Source organism: Marmota monax, unplaced genomic scaffold (assembly GCF_021218885.2).
Source record: "Marmota monax isolate L192 unplaced genomic scaffold, Marmota_monax_Labrador192_F-V1.1 WCK01_AAM20220418_F8-fsc00144, whole genome shotgun sequence".
NCBI classification, from domain to species: domain Eukaryota; kingdom Metazoa; phylum Chordata; class Mammalia; order Rodentia; family Sciuridae; genus Marmota; species Marmota monax.
In genome coordinates, this window is record NW_026694618.1 from 4,382,759 (window position 1) to 4,404,660 (window position 21,902).

General features: G+C 38.2%; 1 protein-coding gene across 5 annotated transcripts in view; it reads right to left on the minus strand.

The window, feature by feature from the left end:
• Positions 1 to 21,902, minus strand: part of Dync1i1 (dynein cytoplasmic 1 intermediate chain 1) — a 296,210-nt gene that overhangs the window by 223,297 nt on the left and 51,011 nt on the right. For 3 of the 5 annotated variants that reach the window (XM_058572178.1, XM_058572176.1, XM_046422592.2), the window contains exon 5: positions 17,358 to 17,417. The exons of the other annotated variants lie outside the window; for them this stretch is intronic. In XM_058572178.1, coding sequence (XP_058428161.1) covers positions 17,358 to 17,417 — 60 coding nt within the window. The remainder of the gene's footprint in view (positions 1 to 17,357; positions 17,418 to 21,902) is intronic. 5 annotated transcript variants of the gene reach the window in all.

Sequence of the window (21,902 nt, forward strand, 5' to 3'; positions counted from 1 at the left end):
ACAAACTTTTCACACTTTTATCTTGTTTTGTCCTTATTAAAATTTCATATCATATTCCAAATTCACAGACAAAAAACAAAAACAAAAAAGCAAAGCCCTGAGGCTCAGTGATGCTAAGAATTGTGCTCGAAATTGCAAGGGTTGCAAGTGAAAAGACCCAGGCCTTAGCTCTATTCAACAGTAATTCCAAGGGCCAGTGCTTCAAAAGGGTGATGTGCTGATTCTCTTCCCTGCTATTTTTTTTCTACTGCCTCCTAACCACCCATTCATGCAGCCACCATTATTGCAATCTAACATAGTAGAGGTCCAGAACATGTGTTCGTTTTATAAGCAGAAGAAAGGATTCCTGAGAAGTGTCCTGGAGTAGATGACCAGAGCATAATGAATCTGTTTCTGAGATAAGCCCATGTCCCAGCCATCCCAGAAAGGCTGGCCAGAAGATGGCGCCCTTTCACAAGAAAGATTTTCCTCCTGCTCTGCCACTGAGTCCTCCCTCACTGATGGCCTTCCACTGCACCGCCCCAGGGTCTGCCAGTCTCAGTTGATCCAGAACACATGTGTTACAATCTTGTAATATAGACCTTCTTCAATTTCCCTAAAATATTTCTACAATTTATCAGCCGACAAAGTTATTAAATAACTATGTCTAACAGTTGAAGTATGTGCTAGTTATTTTCTTTTAAAGTATGAACTTTTAAGTATCATGTTTCTTATTTTTTACTCAAGGCTTTACCAGCTCATAATTCTTTTATTTAAAGGTGCAAGTTAAACAACTGAGCAAAGGGGAGGGATTGCTGTACTATTAATACTATTATAATTCCCATTCCTTCTGATTAGACTACAAGTTCCATGCTGGCTTCTCAGTTCAGGCTCTGTGGACATCTTTCCTGCCATCCTGCCACCCCTCCTGCATAGCCCGTGCTGTGCCTGTACACTGTGGTACACATCCTCACTTCTGCTACAGCCCATGACACATATCACTGTATTCACTTGCTTTTCATGTCTGTCTTTCTGTCTTGGCTGCAAACTTACTTTTTAATCCCTTACTAATCTATCTCTGTAGCCTGGGGCTTGGTTAAGTGTCAGATACAGAGAGAGTACTAAATAAGTGTTGGAGGAAGGAAGGGAGAGAGGGGGAAAGAAAAGAGGTTAAAAGGCAGAAGAAATATTATAAAAGTATAAACCGAGACTTTAATGATCTGCATCCTGACTGTTGTAGCATTTTTTTAATCAAATCATACTACATATTTTTATCTTGATAATTCATCCCAAAATAATAGACTTTAGTGAATTTTTTAATTACTAAACTAAATTTATAGAATTTTATATAAGAACACACAAAAAATCAATATCACCTAAAAATTATGTAAGTCTCATCTATTTGGATTAATTGTGATTGTGCTTAATAAGAACAGAGAAAATACAAATTGGAGAAGTGCCAGGGCAGGGTTTCCCAGAGTATGGTCCCTGACCTGCAGCATCAGAGGCACCTGGGAAGAAGTTTTAGAAAGTAAATTCACAGTCCCCACCCCAAATCTATGGAATCACAAACTCTGGGGGCAGGGGGAACAGAGTGATTTGTGTTTTAATAAGCCTGCCCATGTTCTCTTTCTCACCACCTCCAGGAATTCTGGTGCCCACTGAAGGTTGAACACCACCGGCTTAGAAATATTAGACAGTAGAGAGAGAGAGAGAGAGAGAGAGAGAGAGAGAGAGAGAGAGACTTCAGTGTTTTACCAGAATCAGTTGGGCTTCCCCATCTCTTAGTCAAATTCCAGGGCACATGGCTTAGTGCCACAACAGAAGGAAGATGTTCCTGGACCAAGCTTATGAATCCCTATGAAGCAACCCAAGTGAGAGGGCAAGAAGATGAGTGTCGGATAAAGAGGACAGCAGGGTAAAAAATGTGAAGAAACAGCTTACATCTGTCCTAGATCTAAAACTAGGAACTCAAGTAAAGAATCCAGACATACTGGGCAACAGAACAACAGGTCTCTCAGGAGTGACTTGATATTGTCCTCATGTGATATTGTCGTCCTAAGTTGACTTTTTGAAAAAAGACCCACCTTTCTCCCATGGCTGGGACTGAATGCTCCCTTAAAAGATGTGGATCTTCCTTTCTCTTTAGACTTGTTAACTCACTGAGTAAGCTGGCCATATTATACCAAAATTAAATGTTTCTTCTGAAATGGGTCTTGATAAAGAATAAATAATGAAGATAAGTTGGAGAAGGTATTTGGAACTGCTCAGCATGCAAAGATATCTACCTTACTACTAGCAAAATCCAACCCCCCCACCCCCATTCTGGCCATTTGTCTTTGACCTCAAGAAAAAAAATTGCTCCCTTCATGAGTCACTGTCCCCATTCCCTTTTCTGTTTCTGGTTCAGTTGAGATTTTGACTATCTACCCACAATGGCTCTGCTAACTGTTGACAAAGTTTCATTACCTGGGGAAGAGGAAGCCTAAAGCATAACTTAAGCATGGTGTAATAATATCCACCAAAGCTGGAGAAAGTTATTATTATGCAGACTTACTTCCAAACACTGAGAAAAGGATTCTCTCCTATTATTTAACAGCAATGAGCAACATGTCTACTACCCCTGGAATTCCAATAAATGTATACCATGTGGTTTGTCTTCCATTTCAAATAAATTTGAAGGCAAAACTTATTGATATTTTAAGACATTGTTAATATTCAAATATTCTTTTCAGTACAATGGGCAAAGCATAGAGGTATTTGCAAAAGTGGGGCACCCCAGTGGGACAATTCTGAAGCCACTGCACCTGCATCTTGAAATATGAGAGACACTGGTCCATGCCAACATGGGGAGGGCTAGTGAAAACACACCAGATTTCACAGAAACCCCTGCCTAGTGCCTTGACAAATAAAGGTGAAGATTTTAAGTGGGAAAATAATTTCACATGTCAAGAACTTGGGTGGATAGGCGATTGGCTATGGAAGGCAAAAGTAAGCAGAGCTCTTTGATCAGGGAGTTAAGATCAAGACTGCTGTAATTTTCTTTTATGGAAATAAAATTTACCTACTAGGACATTCCCCTCTTTAAAGTATAATCTTTAAGGCAAGCATGGAGGTGCATGCCTATAATCTCAGGTACTTGGGAGGATTGCAAGGTCAAGGCCAGCCTGAGCAACACAGCAAGACCCTGTTTCATAGTAAAAAATAGAAAGGGCTGGGGATTCGGCTCAGTGGTAAAGTACCCCTGGATTCAATCCCCAGGACCACGAAAAGATAAGGTACACAATTTAGTGGTTTTTAGGGTATTCACAGAGCTGTACAACCATGGCCACTATCTAATTACATAATCTGTTTCCCTTTCAAAAGATACATCATATCCACTGGCAGTCAATTCCATTTCCCCTTTCCTTAAACTCTGGTAACTAATGATCTGTTTTCTGTCTACTTTCATATAAATGAGATAATGTAATATGTGGCCTTTTGTGTCTCACTTCTTTCGCTTATTTTTTTTTTTTTAGTTTCATTGGTGTTGCATGTATCAGCATACCATTTCTGCTTATTGATGAATAATATTCCTCTGTATGGACATAGATTATTTCTAATCCATTCATCAGTAGGTAGAAAATTAGATTGTTTCCATTTTGGATATTATGAATAATACTGCTATGAATATTTGTGTACAAGTTTTTGTGTGGTCATGTGGCTTCAATTTCCTTGGGTATATGCCTAGATGTAGAATTGCTGGGCTATGCAGTCATTCTATTTTTAACTTTTGAGGAATTACCAGTTTTCCAAAGTGGTTGCATCATTTTAGATCCCCATTAGCAATCTATGAAGGTTCTAATTTCTCATCTTCTTCAAACCTTACTGTCATCTGTCTCTTTAAATCATAACATCCGGGTGAGCATGATGTGTGCCTCATTGCAGTTTTTCATTTAAATTCCTCAAATGCTAATGATGTCCATTGTCTTTCTTAGGTGCTTATTTTTCCCATTCAAATTCTTTGTCCATTTCTAAATTGGTTTCTTTTTATTGCTTAGTTGTAAGAAATTCATAAATATTTTGGATACAGATCCTTATCAGCTATGTGACTTGTAAATATATTCTCATTCAGAGTTGCCTTCCACTTCCTTGATGGTGTCTTCTCTTTTTTTTTTTTTAAATTTTTTATTGTTGGCTGTTCAAAACATTACATAGTTCTTGATATATCATATTTCACAATTTGATTCAAGTGGGTTATGAGCTCCCATTTTTACCCCATATACAGATTGCAGAATCACATCAGTTACACATCCATTGATTTACATATTGCCATACTAGTGTCTGTTGTATTCTGCTGCCTTTCCTATCCTCTACTATCCCCCCTCCCCTCCCCTCCCCTCCCCTTTGATGGTGTCTTTTCAAATGCAAATTTTTTTAGTTTTAATGAACTCCAATTTATCTCTGTTTACTGGTTGCCTCTGCTTTTAGTAGATATCTAAAAAGTCTTTTCCCATTCCAAGTTCCCTAAGACTTATGCCTGTGTTCTCCTAAGAGTTTTCTCTCTTACATTTAGATCTTTCATCTATTTTGAGTTAATTTTTGTATGTTGTGTGAGGTAGAAATCCAACTTCACTCTTGGCCTGGGAATATCCAGCTGTCCCAAGCTTAATTTTTCTTTACTCTCCAGTGGTAAACAGAGAAGTGCTTTCCTCATGAATATTAATCATCACTGATGACATGGGTCCTGAGCAGGAACCAAGTTTCTGGTGGAAGGATGAATTCAAGGGCAGTGACCTCATCAGCTGACAGCTCAGATTCCCTGAGCCTGTCCCCTAGCACTAGCGTGGACATCATCAAATTCTTCCTGATTCAGCTAGACACTATCTATACCATTCACTTTCTGACACTTGATTTAAGGCAATAGTGAATTTTATACAGCAAACTAGATGTTTATATATTTAATATTTAAGATACATGAAGAAAATTATGCAAAGACTACTGTGCTCCATGGATTCAGAGGAACACATCAGTTCTGGAGAGCTGGCTTTGACAGCTAAGGCACTCAGTAAGAGGGCTGCCCTGCAAATTTGACAGATGCCATCAGCTAATCCTCACAGAGGCTCATCTCTTAGTTATGACTCTTCTGACCCATCATAGATATTCATAGATAATTTTATAAGACAAAAGCAACCTGAAGTTGTTAGCATTTTTTTTTAATGTCAAAATTTTAAGAACCTGTACCAAGACACAGACAAGCCAGAATTAAAATGCGCCTAGGTCATCTAAGACAGTCTCCAAATTTTAAAAAGTGTGACTCACAAAAGACCCTCAAAATATGACCTTGAATGACAATTTCAGAGTGTTCGATAACAGGAAAATATAGTGCTGAAGGCATATTGGCTAGACCTGGTGGCAGGAGAAGAATGTGGGCAGATAAGGTGGCAGAGTCAGGAGGGTGGGTCAGAAGCCAGAGTTCGACACTCTAAAAAGCCAGGAAGCTAAAAGGGGTCATTGCAATAATGGGAAGTTTCTAGACAAGGAAATCAAACAGACAAAACCAAGAACAGATGCTCTCAGAAATAGGGAATTCTTTGGCTGGATGCCACATCAGGTAAAGGCCAAGGAATAAAACATAACTGTATTGGGCCCACACTCAATTTGGATTTTCATTCCTGCTTATTCACCTGTATTTAATCCTGAGGGTACATTGAAATACTGCCAGAGATTCTGCTTGTATTGCTTCTAAAATTTATTGGGGTAACTTCTTCAAAGATGAGCCCTTTAGGATGAGGGGGAAAATAGTGTCATTTGCTTTCTCATAAAATATATATATATTTTATGTGGGTGGGATAGTGTCCTGGACAAATGGTAAAGGAACTACCTGGTGAACATGATTTATCAGGAACCACAGTGTTTGAGCAAGACACTATCTACAAAGAGAATGAGGAAATAGAACATATACCTCAAAAAGCAAATAAAAATGAAATGCAGCAAATAAAACCAGCCAGCAAAGGAGGTCACATAAGAACAGGGACAGGAGAGTGTAATTGGCAGATGACGGGGTGAGTGAGGAAGGTTTCATTACAAATAGAGGGCCCGATGTGACTCTTGAAGGAGAAGCAGAACTCAGTGATAGGGACAGTGTCCTAGGGAGCTGGTCCTGGATGTACAAATATCTAGGACCTGAATTCCTATTTTGTGTTCCAGAGTCCTTCAGAATAGAAGTTTTGAGTTGGGGGGCTATGAAAAATAAATTTAGAGAGGGATTTGCTGGTCAGATTATTAGAGGTCTTCAAATACCAACCAGGCCAAAGAATGTGGACTTTATATAGACAATGGGAAGTTATGGAAAGTTACTAAGTAAGAAAGTGACAGCTGTAAAGCCACATTTAAAACATATTATTATGACAAGTACATTAAAAAATGACATCTAAATCCCTCTCTTGACAAAGATTTTAGGTGTGGGAAGTGATTGGACCTTAGAAGCTGAGTGTAGAAAGAAGGGGAATACAGAAAGGATCCACAAGCCAAGGAGGAGGAGAGGGTAGACTCAGAAACCAACCACAGAAAGTAAGCAAAGCGTCAGTTCCAAAGGAGCAGCCAGAAAAACAACAATTGGGTTTGTAGTCAGTGGTCTAACGAGGCATGGAGACTTGGTCTGGCATGATGAGAAGTCACTAAGAAGAGAAAGGAAACGGTGCATTTTGGAGACTCTTGAAAATTTTTAAGGATAGACTTTAGAAGTTTACTTGATATGGAGAGGAAAAGAAAAGGAACGGGTTCCAGATGATTTCAAGGCTTCATGCTTCATAAGAAAAGCAAGTGGTATGGCTGGAAGACAGGGGGTAGAAATCGTAATGGATGGATCTGTGGCAGAGTTTTCCAATTGAAAGGCCATCACTCAGGGGGAAAAGACAAACTAAGGATGCCCCTAGGGAGCCCCCTGTTGAGAGCCCCAGGAGAAAGTGTTGCATCCATAGAAAAAGGGGCTAAGGGCAAAGATGCTCATGGAACACGAAAGAGGTTTAAAAATGACAAAGAGTTTGTCTCCCAAATGTGCTCTACTGTAATTTGGTGTCAAACTGTGACATCTCCAGGATAGAGTTCTGGAGCTGGCATGGGGACACCCCAGGGAGGAAAAGTAAGGACAGGGCATAGCACCAAGGAAGAACCTGGCTCTGGGGTCCCTCATCGCACACATGCTGATTTATCATCTGGGTTCAGAGTGGGTGCCTCCCTCCAAATACCAAGAAGTGGCTTGGTAGCTGGTTTTTTTTTTTTTTGAGTTACCCCAAGAAAGATGAGTTTCTGCCAGGTGTGGTGGCACATAACTGTAATTCCAGTTGGCTTGGGAGGCTGAGGCAGGAGGATCATGAGTTCAAAGCCAGCCTCAGCAAAAGTGAGGCACCAAGCAAAAGTAAGACCCCGTCTCTAAATAAAATACAAAATAGGTCTGGGGATGTGGCCCCCGGGTTCAGTACCAAAAAAAAAAAAAAAAAAAAAGAAAGAAAGAAAGAAAGTTGAGTTTCCATTCTTCTATGCTCACAGCTAAAGATCGTTTTAGGAAGTACTTACTTCATTGCCATGATATTTGCTTCTAATTGTACAGAGATACTGGCTTGGCAGTTAAAGCATTTTTCCTGCACAGAAGCAAATGTCAAATCTGGCTCAGTCAACAGGCATAGCCGAGAGGTTTGCCTTGAATTTCATAACACAAATAAATCTTGCAAAATTTTGGGGTTTGAAGGACAAGTCAAAATAGTCGTGCTCATAATGGAATTTGGCAACATCATTGAAGTTTCTGCTATTAAATGTCCACTTTATAAGGAAATTAAAAGTTCAGAATAATAAGGACAGATGGTACTTAAGTGTGTTTTTTTCCAATTTTACATACAAATGACAATATGATATAAAACATTTTTTAGGAATGACCATTGTTTGCATGGTATTTTTGAACAAGCTTCCATAAAATTTTTAACATAAAGCTACACAATTACAGAATTTTCTGAGTACCACAGTAAAAACACACCTCCTTACCAACTGGCCTTCGGTGTTCTGAAATCGAGTGAAAATGAAGTATTGTCTTTTTAAAAATCTAATCTAGTTGTTAGTGTGGAACAGAAAATCTCTCTTAATAGCTTACTCAAGATTCTTGAGAGCACATGATAAAGGCTGGCAAAATAGGAGCTTCTCAAGAAATGTTTGGGGACAAATAAATGATTATTGTTAAGAGCTGAGCAAAGAGCTTCCTCCATCTCTAATCATGGGATTTTGATTGGATTTGTTAAAACCAAATTATTAAAGCCTTTCATGAGTCAGAATTCACTTATATTTATAGATCCCGAAAAGCATTTTACTATCACATTTTTTTCCAGCTGCTAGTTGCCTTCTTCTTTTTTCCTTTTTATTTTGATTTTTTACTATCACCTCTTGATAGACAGACACACGATATGAGATGCTGATCCATATTTCCATTTTGGGGGAAAGTATGATTGAATATTATTGAAGAGGCAGAAGTTGCTCAAGAGCACAACCTACATCACATGAGTCTCCAGAAAGTTCTCTCAGGACATGGTTTCATGGGAAATCTTGAAAGTTAATTCAACTAGAGATCTAAACAAGACAAATAAGAATACTTGACAAGGGTAATGATGTGGCTCCGTGGTAGAGCACTTGCCTAACATATATGAGGCGCTGAGTTTTATCCCTAGCATCACTGCCACCACAACAAAACAAACAAAAACAAATTTGACAAAACTTAATAAACAACAACAAAAAATTCTTCATCAAAGACTGCTGAGGTTATTACAATTCTGTTAGGCAAATAGCAACAACTTTAAAATGTGAAGAGACCTTCAGAGTGGTCCAGTTAGGTTTTCTCTAACACCCACCAACAGCTTGAAGATTATATGCTTCTATGGTGTCCTTTCAGAATTGGTTTTACTTCTACTTTTGACAGAGTGACCTCTCTATTTCACTGGAGAAGTTTGGGATGCGGTGGGAGAAATACTCATCCTGTCTTTTAGCCAAGAATGCAGAGAAGAGAGTTCAGAGAAGAGGTGATCATCCAGGAACAATGTCTCTTCAAGACTGGAAGAAATTCCCACTTCCTCCTTCAGGGGAGGAGCTGTCAGATCCTTGCTCACAGCTTCAGTTTTCCCTCATTCTCTCTTTGCTTCCAAATACTCAAACAACTATGTCAAAAATTTAATATACTAACCTATATAGAAAACATAATCGTGAGGCTTCAATGAAATCGAAAGCCACTAAATATCTCTAAGTCATTGGGTGTAACCATTTGGAGTAGCAAGCTACAGAAAGCCCTCGTTGCTCATTGGTGTCCAGTTGTAATTGGGAATCCTCTCCTCCCTCCAATCCCACCTCACTTAGGCAGATAGGGCCCATCTCCTGGAAGACTGGAGATCTTCTTCTTTCTCTCTTATGACATTTTAACTTGCTCTTTTTATCCTGTCGTCTTATTTTTTCCCTTCCAGCATTTTCCAATTCACTTAATCTTTTATACTAACCTAAGAAAGCAAAGAATTTTCAGTCCTTTGTTAGTATTTGCCTGGTAAAAATCGAGCTGAGTTTCACTTATTTTCTCATTTTATTTGTGATTGTTTTGAAGTTATATTTTAAAAGGTCTCTCATCTCCTATATTTCTCTCTGCTACTATTTGCTGTGTTGATCATGTAGTTAACATATAAACACAGAATCAAGTAACAAACCTTTGGTAGTTTGTCCCAAGATGGAGCAATGGGCACCAGATTAACCTTTACAACTGAAATAATTAAAAAATAAACAGCAGTTTGAATAAAAGAACAGTTTACAAGATACTAAAGGTCAGGCGATGAAGGACAGGGATACATGAAAGAGGGGGAAACAAGCAAGCTGAACCTTCCTGCTGTCCCTGTTTTCTGAATTGAGAGAATTTCCAGGCCATGATGCAGGGAAAGAACCCAGGTGAAATCCAGCAGAATTCCTAAGTGGAAGAGAAAAGGTTGAGCTGGACCAGGCTGTTAGAATTGACAGGACAAAACAGCAGAGAAGGTCACTCCACAAAATGAAAATTCTGACCCTTGAGTATTTAGCTCATTAACAATCAATGCATATATGTCAGAAACTACCTCAGACCAAGGGAAGGATTGTCTAGAATTATAGGTAACAGTTCTGGGCATTCATACAGGAATAGAAACATTCCCTGTTTCTATCAACCTGAGAAAAACTCAAGATTTATGGGGAATTATTTCCAACACACCTAAGAGTCTTGCTTTAGTTTTAGGAATTCATTGACCTTGCTAGTTTAAAAAAAGAAAACATAAAAGCAAGACTGACAGACTGAAACTGTTTTCAAGTGAATTGATTATATCTCAGAAGAAATTTCAAGAGATTTGTAGCCATTAAAATATATCCAACACCTAACAAAGTAATATTCATAAAGTTTGATACCAATAAAAAGGTACCAGAAAGTTCTTGTGGGAGAACTTGGCAAAACAAGAGTCTTGGCAAAACAAGAGTCTCAGGACATTTCCTCCACCCACAGAAGCACCAAATAAATATATGAATCAATTCTCCCTGAGAAAAATTCAGAAACCAGTTGAGAAACTCTTGTATGCTGGACAATGAGAAAATTCCCACTTCAAAATCCATCCCTGCCACTCTGCCATTCAATCAGAGGGGATCCTTCGCCTCTCAGTTTCTCCCTGAGGACTGAAGGGGTTTGGATCATTCATCTAGTGCCCCAATTTTTACAGCTGCTACCAAAGGCACTGATTCCTAATGTGCCTATCTCTGGAAGCTGATGGAACCCAATGCTCACTAGTCCCCTGGGGTTGCGGAGAAAGAAGAGGGAGCTTTAAACAGAGATTCAAGCTCTTCTCAAATCTTTTACCCCTTGAGCAGCACAGAGCATAAGAGCAATAAAGACCAGCTCTATCAGGAAAGGTTTAGATTGTACATCAAGATCTTTGACTTTTCCAGCTGCTACCTGAGTGTATGGACCCTAACTAGACTGCACCTGGAAGCCAAAAAGGCAGGCAATCAGTGGTCCCTGGGAGTGTAAACATGTTCCAATACCCAGCTTTACTGTGATAAAAACAAGGCTTCTTTCTAAGCAACAATTGTCATGTTTGCTACTCACTCATCTATTCTGAAGCTGCTGAATTCAGTGTTCACTAGTCACCTGAGGTCTCCAGAGAACAGAGCTGTGGCTCTGAATGGCTCTGCAGGCTCTTCTCATGATTCCCCCTGCCAGATGGCTTTAGCAATGAAGCCCAGCTCCCAGTTTCTCCTGGAACTGGTTACACTGCACATCTAGTATCTCAACTTTTTGAGTTTCCTGGAACTGACAGGGAAGGCAATTCCCAGGAGTTTGAATGAGTGAGTGGATACTTCCTGTGGCTCCTCCCAGCAACTTATTCCAGCCATAAAATCTAGCCTCTAGCTTCTCCCTAGAAGGAACTGAATAACTCATCCAGACCCCAACTATTTGAGTTATTAGACTGGAGATTGACTCTAACTTGCCTATATCTGAGAGCTAATGGGGACTGGCATTTGGTAGACTTCTGGAGGTGACAAAAATGATTTCAAAAGGCATGCATCTGAACAAGCATACAGGCTTTTGTCACAAGTATGCTCCTTGGCTCAATGTAGAGAAAGTGGGTGATAAACTCCAGCTCCCAACTTCTTCCTAAGGTGAGAAGGAAATTGGACCACACATCTAGCATCCCAATTATCCCAGCAGCTACTTGCAGGACTGGCTCTTCTCTTATCTTTCTCAGGGCACCTATGAGACTTAGAATACTCTAGTTTCCTGGGAGGTCTAAGAAAAAAAGATGACAACTTGTTTATTTTTTTATTTTTTAAAAAAGATGAAAATTTATATGAACAAACAGATTTAAGAAACATCCAGAATCTCTGGCTAGGTGTTTAGTAAGGTTCACCACCTATCCAAGATCAGTCTATAAAGACAAAGAAGAGGTGGCTGTTTTGTCATATGTGCAGAAACCAACACAGAGAGTTAAGAAATGAGGAAACATGGAAATATGTTCCAAATAAAAGAACAATATTAATCTGTAAAAAGAAACCATAATGAAATGGAGACATGTGATTTTCCTGACAGAGACCTGAAAATCTTCAATCAAAGATGCTTACCAAAGTCAGGAGAGTAATATACGAACAAAGTGAAAATCTCAACAAAGAGGTTGAAAAAAAAAAGCCAAACAGAAATGATAAAGCTGAAGGATATAACATCTGAAATGAAAAATTCAATATAATAGTTCAACAGCAGGCTTGACCAAGCAGAAGAAAGTATTAGTGAATTAGAAGATGGTTCAATGGAAATCACTCAGTGAGAGGAGCAAGGATAACATTTTAAAAATGAAAAGGAGAAAAGATAGTTAAAGGGAATTATGGGATAATATCAGTGAACCAATACATGCATTTCCCCCCCTGGTACTGAGGAACTTTGAACCCAGGGGCATTTTACCAGTGAGCTACATCTCCAGCAACCCCCCCCCCTTTTTTTAACAATATCTTCATTTATTTTATTTATTTTTATATGGTGCTGAAGATTAAACCCAGTACCTCACAAGTGCAAGGCAAGCGCTTTACCTCTGAGCTATAACCCCAGCCCCTCCAGCCCTTTTTATGTCTTAATTTTGGGATACAATCTCACTAAATTGGTTAGGGTCTTGCTAAATCATTCCTAAATCTGGGGAAGGAAACAGATATTCAGAAATAGGAAGCCCCAAAAAACCAAATGAGATAATTGAAAGAGACCCATAAACACACATTATAATCAAATTGTCAAAGCTAAAAAAAAAAAAAAAGAGAAATCTATAAGAATGTCCATAAGATTATGAGTAGATTTTTCCATACAATCTGTACAGACATAAGGAGTACTATAATAAGACTGCTGACCAAGAATACTATACCTGGTAAACCTGTCTTTCAAAAATTGAGAAAGAATAACTTTCTCAGAAAAGAAACACTGAAGAGGTCTTTACCACTAGATCTGACTTATAAAAAAATGCTAAAGGGGTCTGGGGTTATGGATCAGTGGTACACCACTTGCCTAGCATGTGTGAGGCATTGGGTTCAATTCTCAGCACTACATATAAATAAATAAATAATAACAACTAAAAATAAAAAATTAAAAGAAGAAAAAAATGCTAAAGGGAGTTCTAGATGTAATGAAAGAATTGCAAACAGCAACAGAAGAGTAAAAGAAAGCATGAAATTCACTGGTAAAGATAAACATATGAACAAAAATAGAATACTATTTTACTATAATGGGGTGATTAAAAAGCTTTTAATGCGGGTATAAAACTAAAAAGACAAAACCACTAAAAATAAGTAAAAATAAATTATGTTAATAGACACACAGTATAAATGTGAATTGTGATACCACAGCATATGATGTGGGATAGGAAAAAAAGTGTAGATAGTTTTTATATGTAAGAGAAATTGCTGCCCACTTAAAACAGAATGTTATAAGGCATTTTACATAATCCACACCTGAACAACAGAGAATACCCATGGAAGTTAAACAAAAGAAAAAGAAAAATGCAACAAAGCTTATAGATATAAACAACAAAACTCAAAATAGTCAAAGAGAAAAACAAAATGAAACTACAAGACAAACAGAAAATAGTTAACAAACTGAGAATAGTAAACCCTTTCCTCACATAAATACTTACTTGTAAATGAATTAAAATCAACACCCAAGAGATGCAAAGTGACTTAATAATTTTCTTAAAAAGAAAGATTCAAATACACTATAAGAAACTTACTTTGGGACACATGTAGGCTTAAAGCGAAGAGATGGAAAAAGACACCCAAGTAACTGGTAACCAAATAAGACTTCTAGCTGTACTTATATCAAACAAAGTAGATTTCACATTTTAAAAATTCTCTAGAGATAACAGGTCATCCTGCAATGATAAAAGTGTCGATCCAACAGGATGTAAAACAATTATAAATACATACGCACTTAACACCAGAGTACCTAAGTATATGTAGCAAATGTGGACAAATCTGAATGGATAAACTGATAGGAGGGACGTAATAACAGTAAACTTTAACACCTCACTTTCAATAATAGAACATCCATGTAGAAAATCATTAAAAAAAACAGTGAACTTGAACAATACTATACATCAAATAGACCTAGCAAATGTACAGGACAACCAACAGCAGAATATATGTTCTTCCAAGTGCACATGGAACATTCTTCAGAATGGATTGTTATGCCACAAAACAAGTCTCAGCACATTTAAGATCAAAATCATACCAGTATATGTTATGACTACAAGGAAATGAAACTAGAAATAAATAATGGAAAACAAGGAAATTCACAAATACATAAAAATTAAACCACACACTCTTAAATAACCATTGGGTCAAAGAAAAATCCAAAAGAAAGATTAAAAACTCAATCGAGTTTATATCAGATACAAGATAAAGGATTGTTTCCTAAACATATCAAAAATCAATAATGAAACAATAAATAACTCAATTAAAAATAATATATAAGGGGGGGCTGGGGTTGTAGCTGAGTGGCAGAGCACTTGCCTAGCATGTGTGAGGCACTAGGTTAGATCCTCAGCAGCACCACATAAAAATAAATAAATAAAAGTGTTCCATACATCTACAAATAATAATAGTAATATATAAGGTAAAAGATGTTTCATCAGAGAAAATATTCAAATTGAAAGCATATGAAGTTACTAAGGAAGTGCAAACTAAGACCACAATGAGTAACACTATGATCTTTTAATAATTGCTTTAGTCAGGTTTTGTTGCTGCTGTGACCAAAAGATCTGACAAGAACAATTTTAGAGGAGGAAAAATTTATTTGGAACTCATGGTTTCAAAGGTCTCAGTCCACAGAAGGCCAACTCCATGTGCCCAAGGTGAGCAGAACATCATGGTGAAAGGGTGTAGCAGAGGAAAGCAGGTCAGGACATGACAACCAGGAAGCAGAGAGCGCTCCTCTCACCAGACAAAATATAAACCGCAAAAGCACATCGCCAGTGACCCACCCCTTTCAGCTACATCCTCTCTGCCTACAATTACCACCCTTGCAAGTGGATCAATGCACTGATTAAGTTAAGACCCTCCTAACCCGATCATTTCACCTCCACACTTTCCATACAATGAAATATCACTTGGCAATACAAAAGAATGCACTATTGACAAAAAATTATTCTGAATGAAAGAACGCCATCAAAGTAGTGCATGATATATGATTAAATTTAAACTAAAATTCTGGGAAATGCAAACTAATATATAGTAATGGCAGATGAGTTGTTCTGGAGGATTTGGAAGCATGGGAAGAACAGGTATACTTCAAAGAGGCACGACGACACTTGTGGGGATGATGAATATGTTCACTGTCTTGATCATGGTGATAATTTCATGATGTGTAGAAATGTTAAAACATCAATTTTATTAGTTTAAATATTTGTAGTTTATCTTATGCAAAGTGTACTTCAATACAGCTGTTAAATCAAGAGACAGAGCAATCTATGGTGAATCAATGCCTAGACTTAAGAAGGGAAAAAAGAACTGTCCATAGAAAAATCTCATTGCCCTGCACATAAGAACTACCAAAAAGGGAAATTTTCATGGAAGCAATACTTGAAGTTGTAACATGGCTAAAATAATTGTCTCTCTCTTATATTTTCTGAACACTCCTTCCAAACCCCCTAAGATAAGCCACTGTCAGTGAGCAGAATATCTCATGTTTCAGAGTTCACTCTGAAGTGAATTGTGGCAGGCAAGGTGGTAGCCACAGCTATTCCTTCTCCCTAGAATAAGTCTGAAGTTTTAATATGCAAAGCCAATAGTGAGATTTTGCTTGGAAAACAGATGCAAATAGGAAGTTTTCTAACTATTCCACATTAGCAAGTGTAATTTAGCAGTGCTGCAATCCCTCTAAAAATCACTAATTTAAGTGCATAGGATAATCTCTGCCAGTTCCTCCCTTCTATTATTTATTTAACATGGTGATATATTAAAGAATGCATTTTGAGGTTCTCCTGAACATAACTTACTATATATGCATTGTTTCTCTTTTTAACTTAAACCATATATTTTGATTTTAAATAACATAAGTTGAAATGTAACATACAATAAACTATAAAACTAAAGAGCCAAAATTTTAGTAATTTTAAAAAAAGACCAGTGTGTCAGTAAACTAAAGTATTAGGAAGACTATTTCCTTGACATAGCATTGTTGTGAGAAAAGGAAGAACTTTTGCATATAGAAAAGAACACAGGCAGAATGGGTAGATTCCCGTGGAAACTGATGATCCTCAGCCTCCTTTCACACTTACAATAGGCCCTAAAATTGATAGAAACCCAGATACATGTCCAGGAATCTCAGGAATCAAAATAAATAAGCAATAAATACCCGCCTGGACACATACTATTTTATATTTAGAAAGAAAAAAGATAGTTTCATAAAATGCTATAATAAAATTTGCTGTTCACATATTGGAAGTATCCAGTGGTATGCTGGTAAATGCATAAAAGCTAGTTTAGGGGAAAGGAGCAAGCCCTGTGTAGCATTCACCAATTTCTGTGTTGTATATACTCTACCATAGCCATTATGAGATGATCTGATCAAGAAGGCACAACCTATTCTTCCGAGCTTGACAATGAGCTGGTTCCAGCACCCACTGGGAATAGTTTCATGTGTGACTCTAGCTACCTTCAATCTTAGAAATAAACCAAGTTTCTGGGATATACCAATGTGTTTTGTTCTTTGGGGATGAATTTTCAACTCTGAAGCTATCTTTTAACATGTGACAATGCATTTCCATTGGAAAACATTATCATTAGAAGTCATTATATAATATCAAATATTTGAGATATCTTAAGATAGAACTATTAAAAATATGATTTTATTCCATGGGAATCTACCCATTCAAAATTTAATTCAAATTAATAACTTATTATGAATTTTCCAAAGAATGAAAAGGAAAGGAAACAAATAAGACAACATTTTGATATCAATCTTCACAAAATTAACCTTCAGCAACTTGTTGGTAAAGGGGGACCGTGGTTAGGACAAAGTCACACGCATCTCCCATCACAGAACTTGTGTGCCCCACCTTTAGGTAGAGGTGCCCGTATTTTGATTTGGGGGCAGTGTTTTCTTGCCATACTAGGAATAAACAGGGGAAATCAAAAGCCATCTTTTTGTGGGGTTTTCCACAAAGAGAGACTTTCTTCAAAGCTTTTTAAGGAAAACTAACAGAAGGAAATAAACTTATCAAACTGGGAATTCAACAAAAGGGGAGAAAAACAAGAGCAACAACAGCTCCAGCATTTCAACACAACTGTAGCAAAGAAACAATAAAAGGAGTAACAAAAGAGCAGACATATACCCAAGTTCTGAGTCTGACTGCAGCTGGAGCACTGAGGGGTCTGTATCCCACTGCAGGGTCCTAATCGTGCAGCACAAAGGAAAAAGAACACAGAGAATTAACAAAAGGGGAGGGCAACAAACCAAACCAAACCATGTCATTCATCAAGGCGGGAGCATATACAATACACACACAGAACATGTCCCCACTCCCTCCCCCTGGTCTCCCAGTGATCATCCAGTGAGGAGAGAAAGCAAGGAGCCATTTTTTATTCCCTTTGAACATCTGTTTGATATTGGAAGTGTGGCTGTTTTCAGGAAAGAAAGCCCAGAGCCAGGTATTCAAACTCTGTGCACACAGCCAATCACCCCTGGCTTTGTTTTTGGTTTATCAGACTGATGCATGTTATCTCTGACACCTCGGAGCCCATCCACATTTGGGAACTTTAACCATCTTCCATGCAGCAAAGAAGACTAAGTGCAAATGGGCCAGGATGGGAACATCTGGGGAAGTCAGGCTGGAGGGAGCACAACTTGCAGTGTCTGGTGAATAACTGGCTTCCTCAGGTCCATTACTGCAAATATAATGCATTAGATTTCAAGACTCATATGTTTTCATGTTTGTTTGTTTTTTCCTATAGAGAGTACATCAAAATGGTCACCAGCAATGTCATTTGTCTCTAAGATGCCAGTGTTTCATTACATCTTACATCTTTTAAATATTTCACAAGAGATAGCACAGATCATCAGGGCATCCAATTTCCTTTGGGATTTCTCCTTCCAAATAAGAAGGAATAAACAACTTTTCTATAACAGATTGCACATGAGGGTCCAATCTCAGGGAGGCTCTTTAATTTTACTGCTCAGAATCAGTTACAGGTGAACCAGGCATGAGGTTGTCTGGGAAGGTACAGATGGACAGCCTGGCCTTTGGAGTCAGCATGGGTGATTCACACTTGGCCTCGGTCACTTACCAGCTGGGTGACATTGGCATGCTGCTAAGTTCTGAGCTCCAGTACATCTTTTGCTTACTCAAAGTGTAGTGGCATCAGCATCTCTTGGAGCTTGTTGGAAATGTAGACACTCAGGTCCCCTTCCCCCAAATTACTGACTGCAAACTATACAGTTTAACAAGGTCCCCAGGTAACTCATGGTGCCTTGAAGTTTGAGAAGACTTGCTCAGTTTTCTTGTTTTTGACCATGGCTTATAAGATAATTTATGATCTTCCTGCAGCTACCATCCAAACTTATTTCTAACCGTTCTTCTCCTCCCTCCTCCTATGCAAACATCAGTGTCCTGCTTGATATTTTTTCCATAGGAGGTCTATAGGGCTCAGGAGTTTGTTTCTTTCATATTTTGGCTCATATGTCACTTCAGAGTTTCTTTCTCTTTTTCACCACCTGATCTCAAGTAGGACTTCTTTATCACTATTTTTTCCCCTTTACCCTGCCTTACTTTCTTCATGGCACCCAATTTTACTTATGATGTTATTATATATCAGTTCATTTATTACCATCATTATCTGAACCTGGATTTATGCCTCCCAATGGTAGGGGTGGGTATTATAGGGATATGCCTAGAACTATACCTGGCTATGTTGTTATATTATACAATATTAGCTGAATGAAAGAATGATTCTTTCTCTGGTTTTCTATGGGGATAAATGGAATTCTACCTAGAAAGCACATAACAACCATTTCATAATCAGTAGCTGTTCTTACTACTACCATGACCACTCTATCTACTATAAAAGTTTCTATGAGTCAACACCCCACCTACACAACAGATCCCATATTAGCTCATCCTGCAGAGATCAGGATGAAGTTTCACAGCTTCCCTTATTAGCTTTGGCTGTGCTCTTGTCTTCTTGCCTGAATGCTCTGAAAGATGATAATTGAAGTCCAGTGAGAAACATGAACTGGCCACTGTGTCTTAAATCAGTGATTCTCAAACTTTAATGCACATCCAGATACTTGGGAATATTGTTAAAATGTATATTCTGATCTAGTAGGTCTGGGATGGCCTCAGACTGAATTTTGAACAAGTTTAGGGATGCAGATGCTGCCAGTCTATGGACCACACCTTGAGTACCAAGGTCTTAGCCTAGATCAGTGGTTCTCAAACTGACCTTAAGACCTTAGTAAAATACAGAATGCTAGATCCCCCAATGCCCAAAATTCTGATTCAGTAGATCTGGAGTGGAGCCTTAGAGTTTGTATTTCTAATAAGTTTCCAAGTGATATTTACAAAGCTGACTGGCAGTCTACCTTTAAACAATGATTAGGCTAAGCCACTGCTCTCAGTTGCCAGCAAACAGAAAACATCACTGATGTTCAACTACATCAGCATCTAAATTCATGATTTGCCCAAGCTTGGCCTGAAGCCCAGGCCACCTCCAGACCAATGAAATCAGAATGTCTGGGGTGGAATCCAGGCATCTGTCATTCTGAAAACCCTCCAGGTGATTCTAGTGTGCAACTAGGGGTGAGGACCATTGCTCTGGATTCATGCTCTGCTCAAGGAAAGTAGCTCTTCCTGTTCAGGAATCAATTTCTTTACTTCAGTTCATAAGGTGGAAATAATAGAATCCATTAAAATAATTCATACTTGCTGTTCACATACTTCTGGGGATTAAATTTAAGGGCACTTCTGCTACAGACAGAAGAGCAGCCTCTGATTCTTGATGACTGTAAGAAGCATTCCCCTGTAAGGGGTGAGATCAGGTCCTGGACCCACTGTATGCCTTGAGGATTCAGATGATATGACCTTTCTTGACCTTTTTCCACTTCTCCCAGGCAGGTGAAGACAGGTGGCTCCCAAGCAGTCTGGCTGTTGTCCTGTTACTTAATGACCACATCACCTGAACTCATAGTCCCCTTAAGCAAAAACAGTGATTCCATCAGAATCCCCCACTTTGAAGTCTCAAGATTAGTAATCTAGAGTTTGTGTTTTTCAACCAGAGCAACAAAGGTGATATATGTAACTGACTCTGTGACACCCCCATCCCATCATACTTATATGATCCAATAAAAGAAATCATAGTTATTGTCAGTAACAAGCTATGGGTGAAGAATAAAGCCAAGGACACCATCAAGTGTGCTAGTTTTATTTCCTTTTCATATTTCCATTATCTGTGGCATGGTCAGACACACACAGAATGCACATTTTTTTTAAGGAACTTAAAGCCAATACATTAAATGAGCAAAGGTTGGTTTTGGTTTCCAAGGATGGCCTAGGAGTATGTATGCCATGCTCACTTCTGTACAAATTTGTAGAAAGCTTCCCTGCAGACGGCAGTTTCTTAGAGAGAACCACATCTGGGCCAAGGAGTGAGGAGTTTGTATTCTAGGTGTGGCTATATGGTGTCATCAGGCAAGTCTCCTCTGTCCCCAGTAAAATGAAGAAACAGGCCTGAAGGCCATTATGGATCTTCTCTGATATTTTAAAATACAGGATACTGTATTTTACAGGATACTGTCTTTTTGCTTTCTCTTCCCGGTTGGAATAATTTTATTTAACCAATTGACATAGATTTTACTTTCCAGACATTTTTTCATCAAGTAACTGCATCATGGAAAATATAAAGATGGTTTTTCTTGCCAGGAAACTTATTTATAACATAAAAGAAGTAGTGAAGTTGTAAGTAAATATCACAAATTCTTTTCTTAAAGAAATCTATCTGTTTACTATAGGATGAGTTCTATTTTTTAGTCATTTCTGAAATGGCCCAATTTATGCATTCAGAGAAGAGAATATTTTTCATAAGGACATTCATTTACTTATTTGAGAAACACCTATTAAGGGCTTGATGTATAAAACACCGTGAAAGAGGATTAAAAGAATTCTCAGGGAAACTACGTCTCTTATGGGGAGATAAAACATATATAAATGGTTTAGTGGAACAAGGTAGAAAGCAAAACATGACATAAAGTGGCACCCCAGGTATGCTGAGGGACTTGCTCTTAAGAATGTGTCTTTTAAGTAAAGGAAATGAGACACAGATAAACCATTAATATACACCAGGAAGAGGGTAGTTTTTATTACTTGTATGGCAGTTTAAAACGTCAATAAATATTAGCTGAAAAAATAATGCCATAAAAAGATTAAAGATAATGATAACTGTAAGTTCATCTCACTGTGTTTACTCTGGAACCAGGCAGCCAGGCCCTAGGCTGCACTTTCACCATCCTCGGGATGTCACAGCTAGGAGACAAAACTTTCTCTAATACATTTGGAGAGTCCATCTGACCTGGATCTTGAAGGATGAAGTAGGATTTGGACATAATAAGTTCATTCCATCAGTGCCTACTTTATTGGACTTAAGTGGCTGAGGTAGTCTGCTATGTCTTACAAGACTGTGTTATACATTAGGTGCCAATTTACCAATTTATGCTGAGAACAGTAAGTTCCAAGCAAGTCAATCATACATGCTTGACAAAGTCTTCTTTCCTTGAAGACCAGCTTCCTAGGGAGCCAGATGATCACTCATGTCTTTGAGTTTAGAACAAGTGAAGCTGAATGTGGCTTCCACCTGCTTTCCCTCCACCAGGTTTTCATCATTTACCA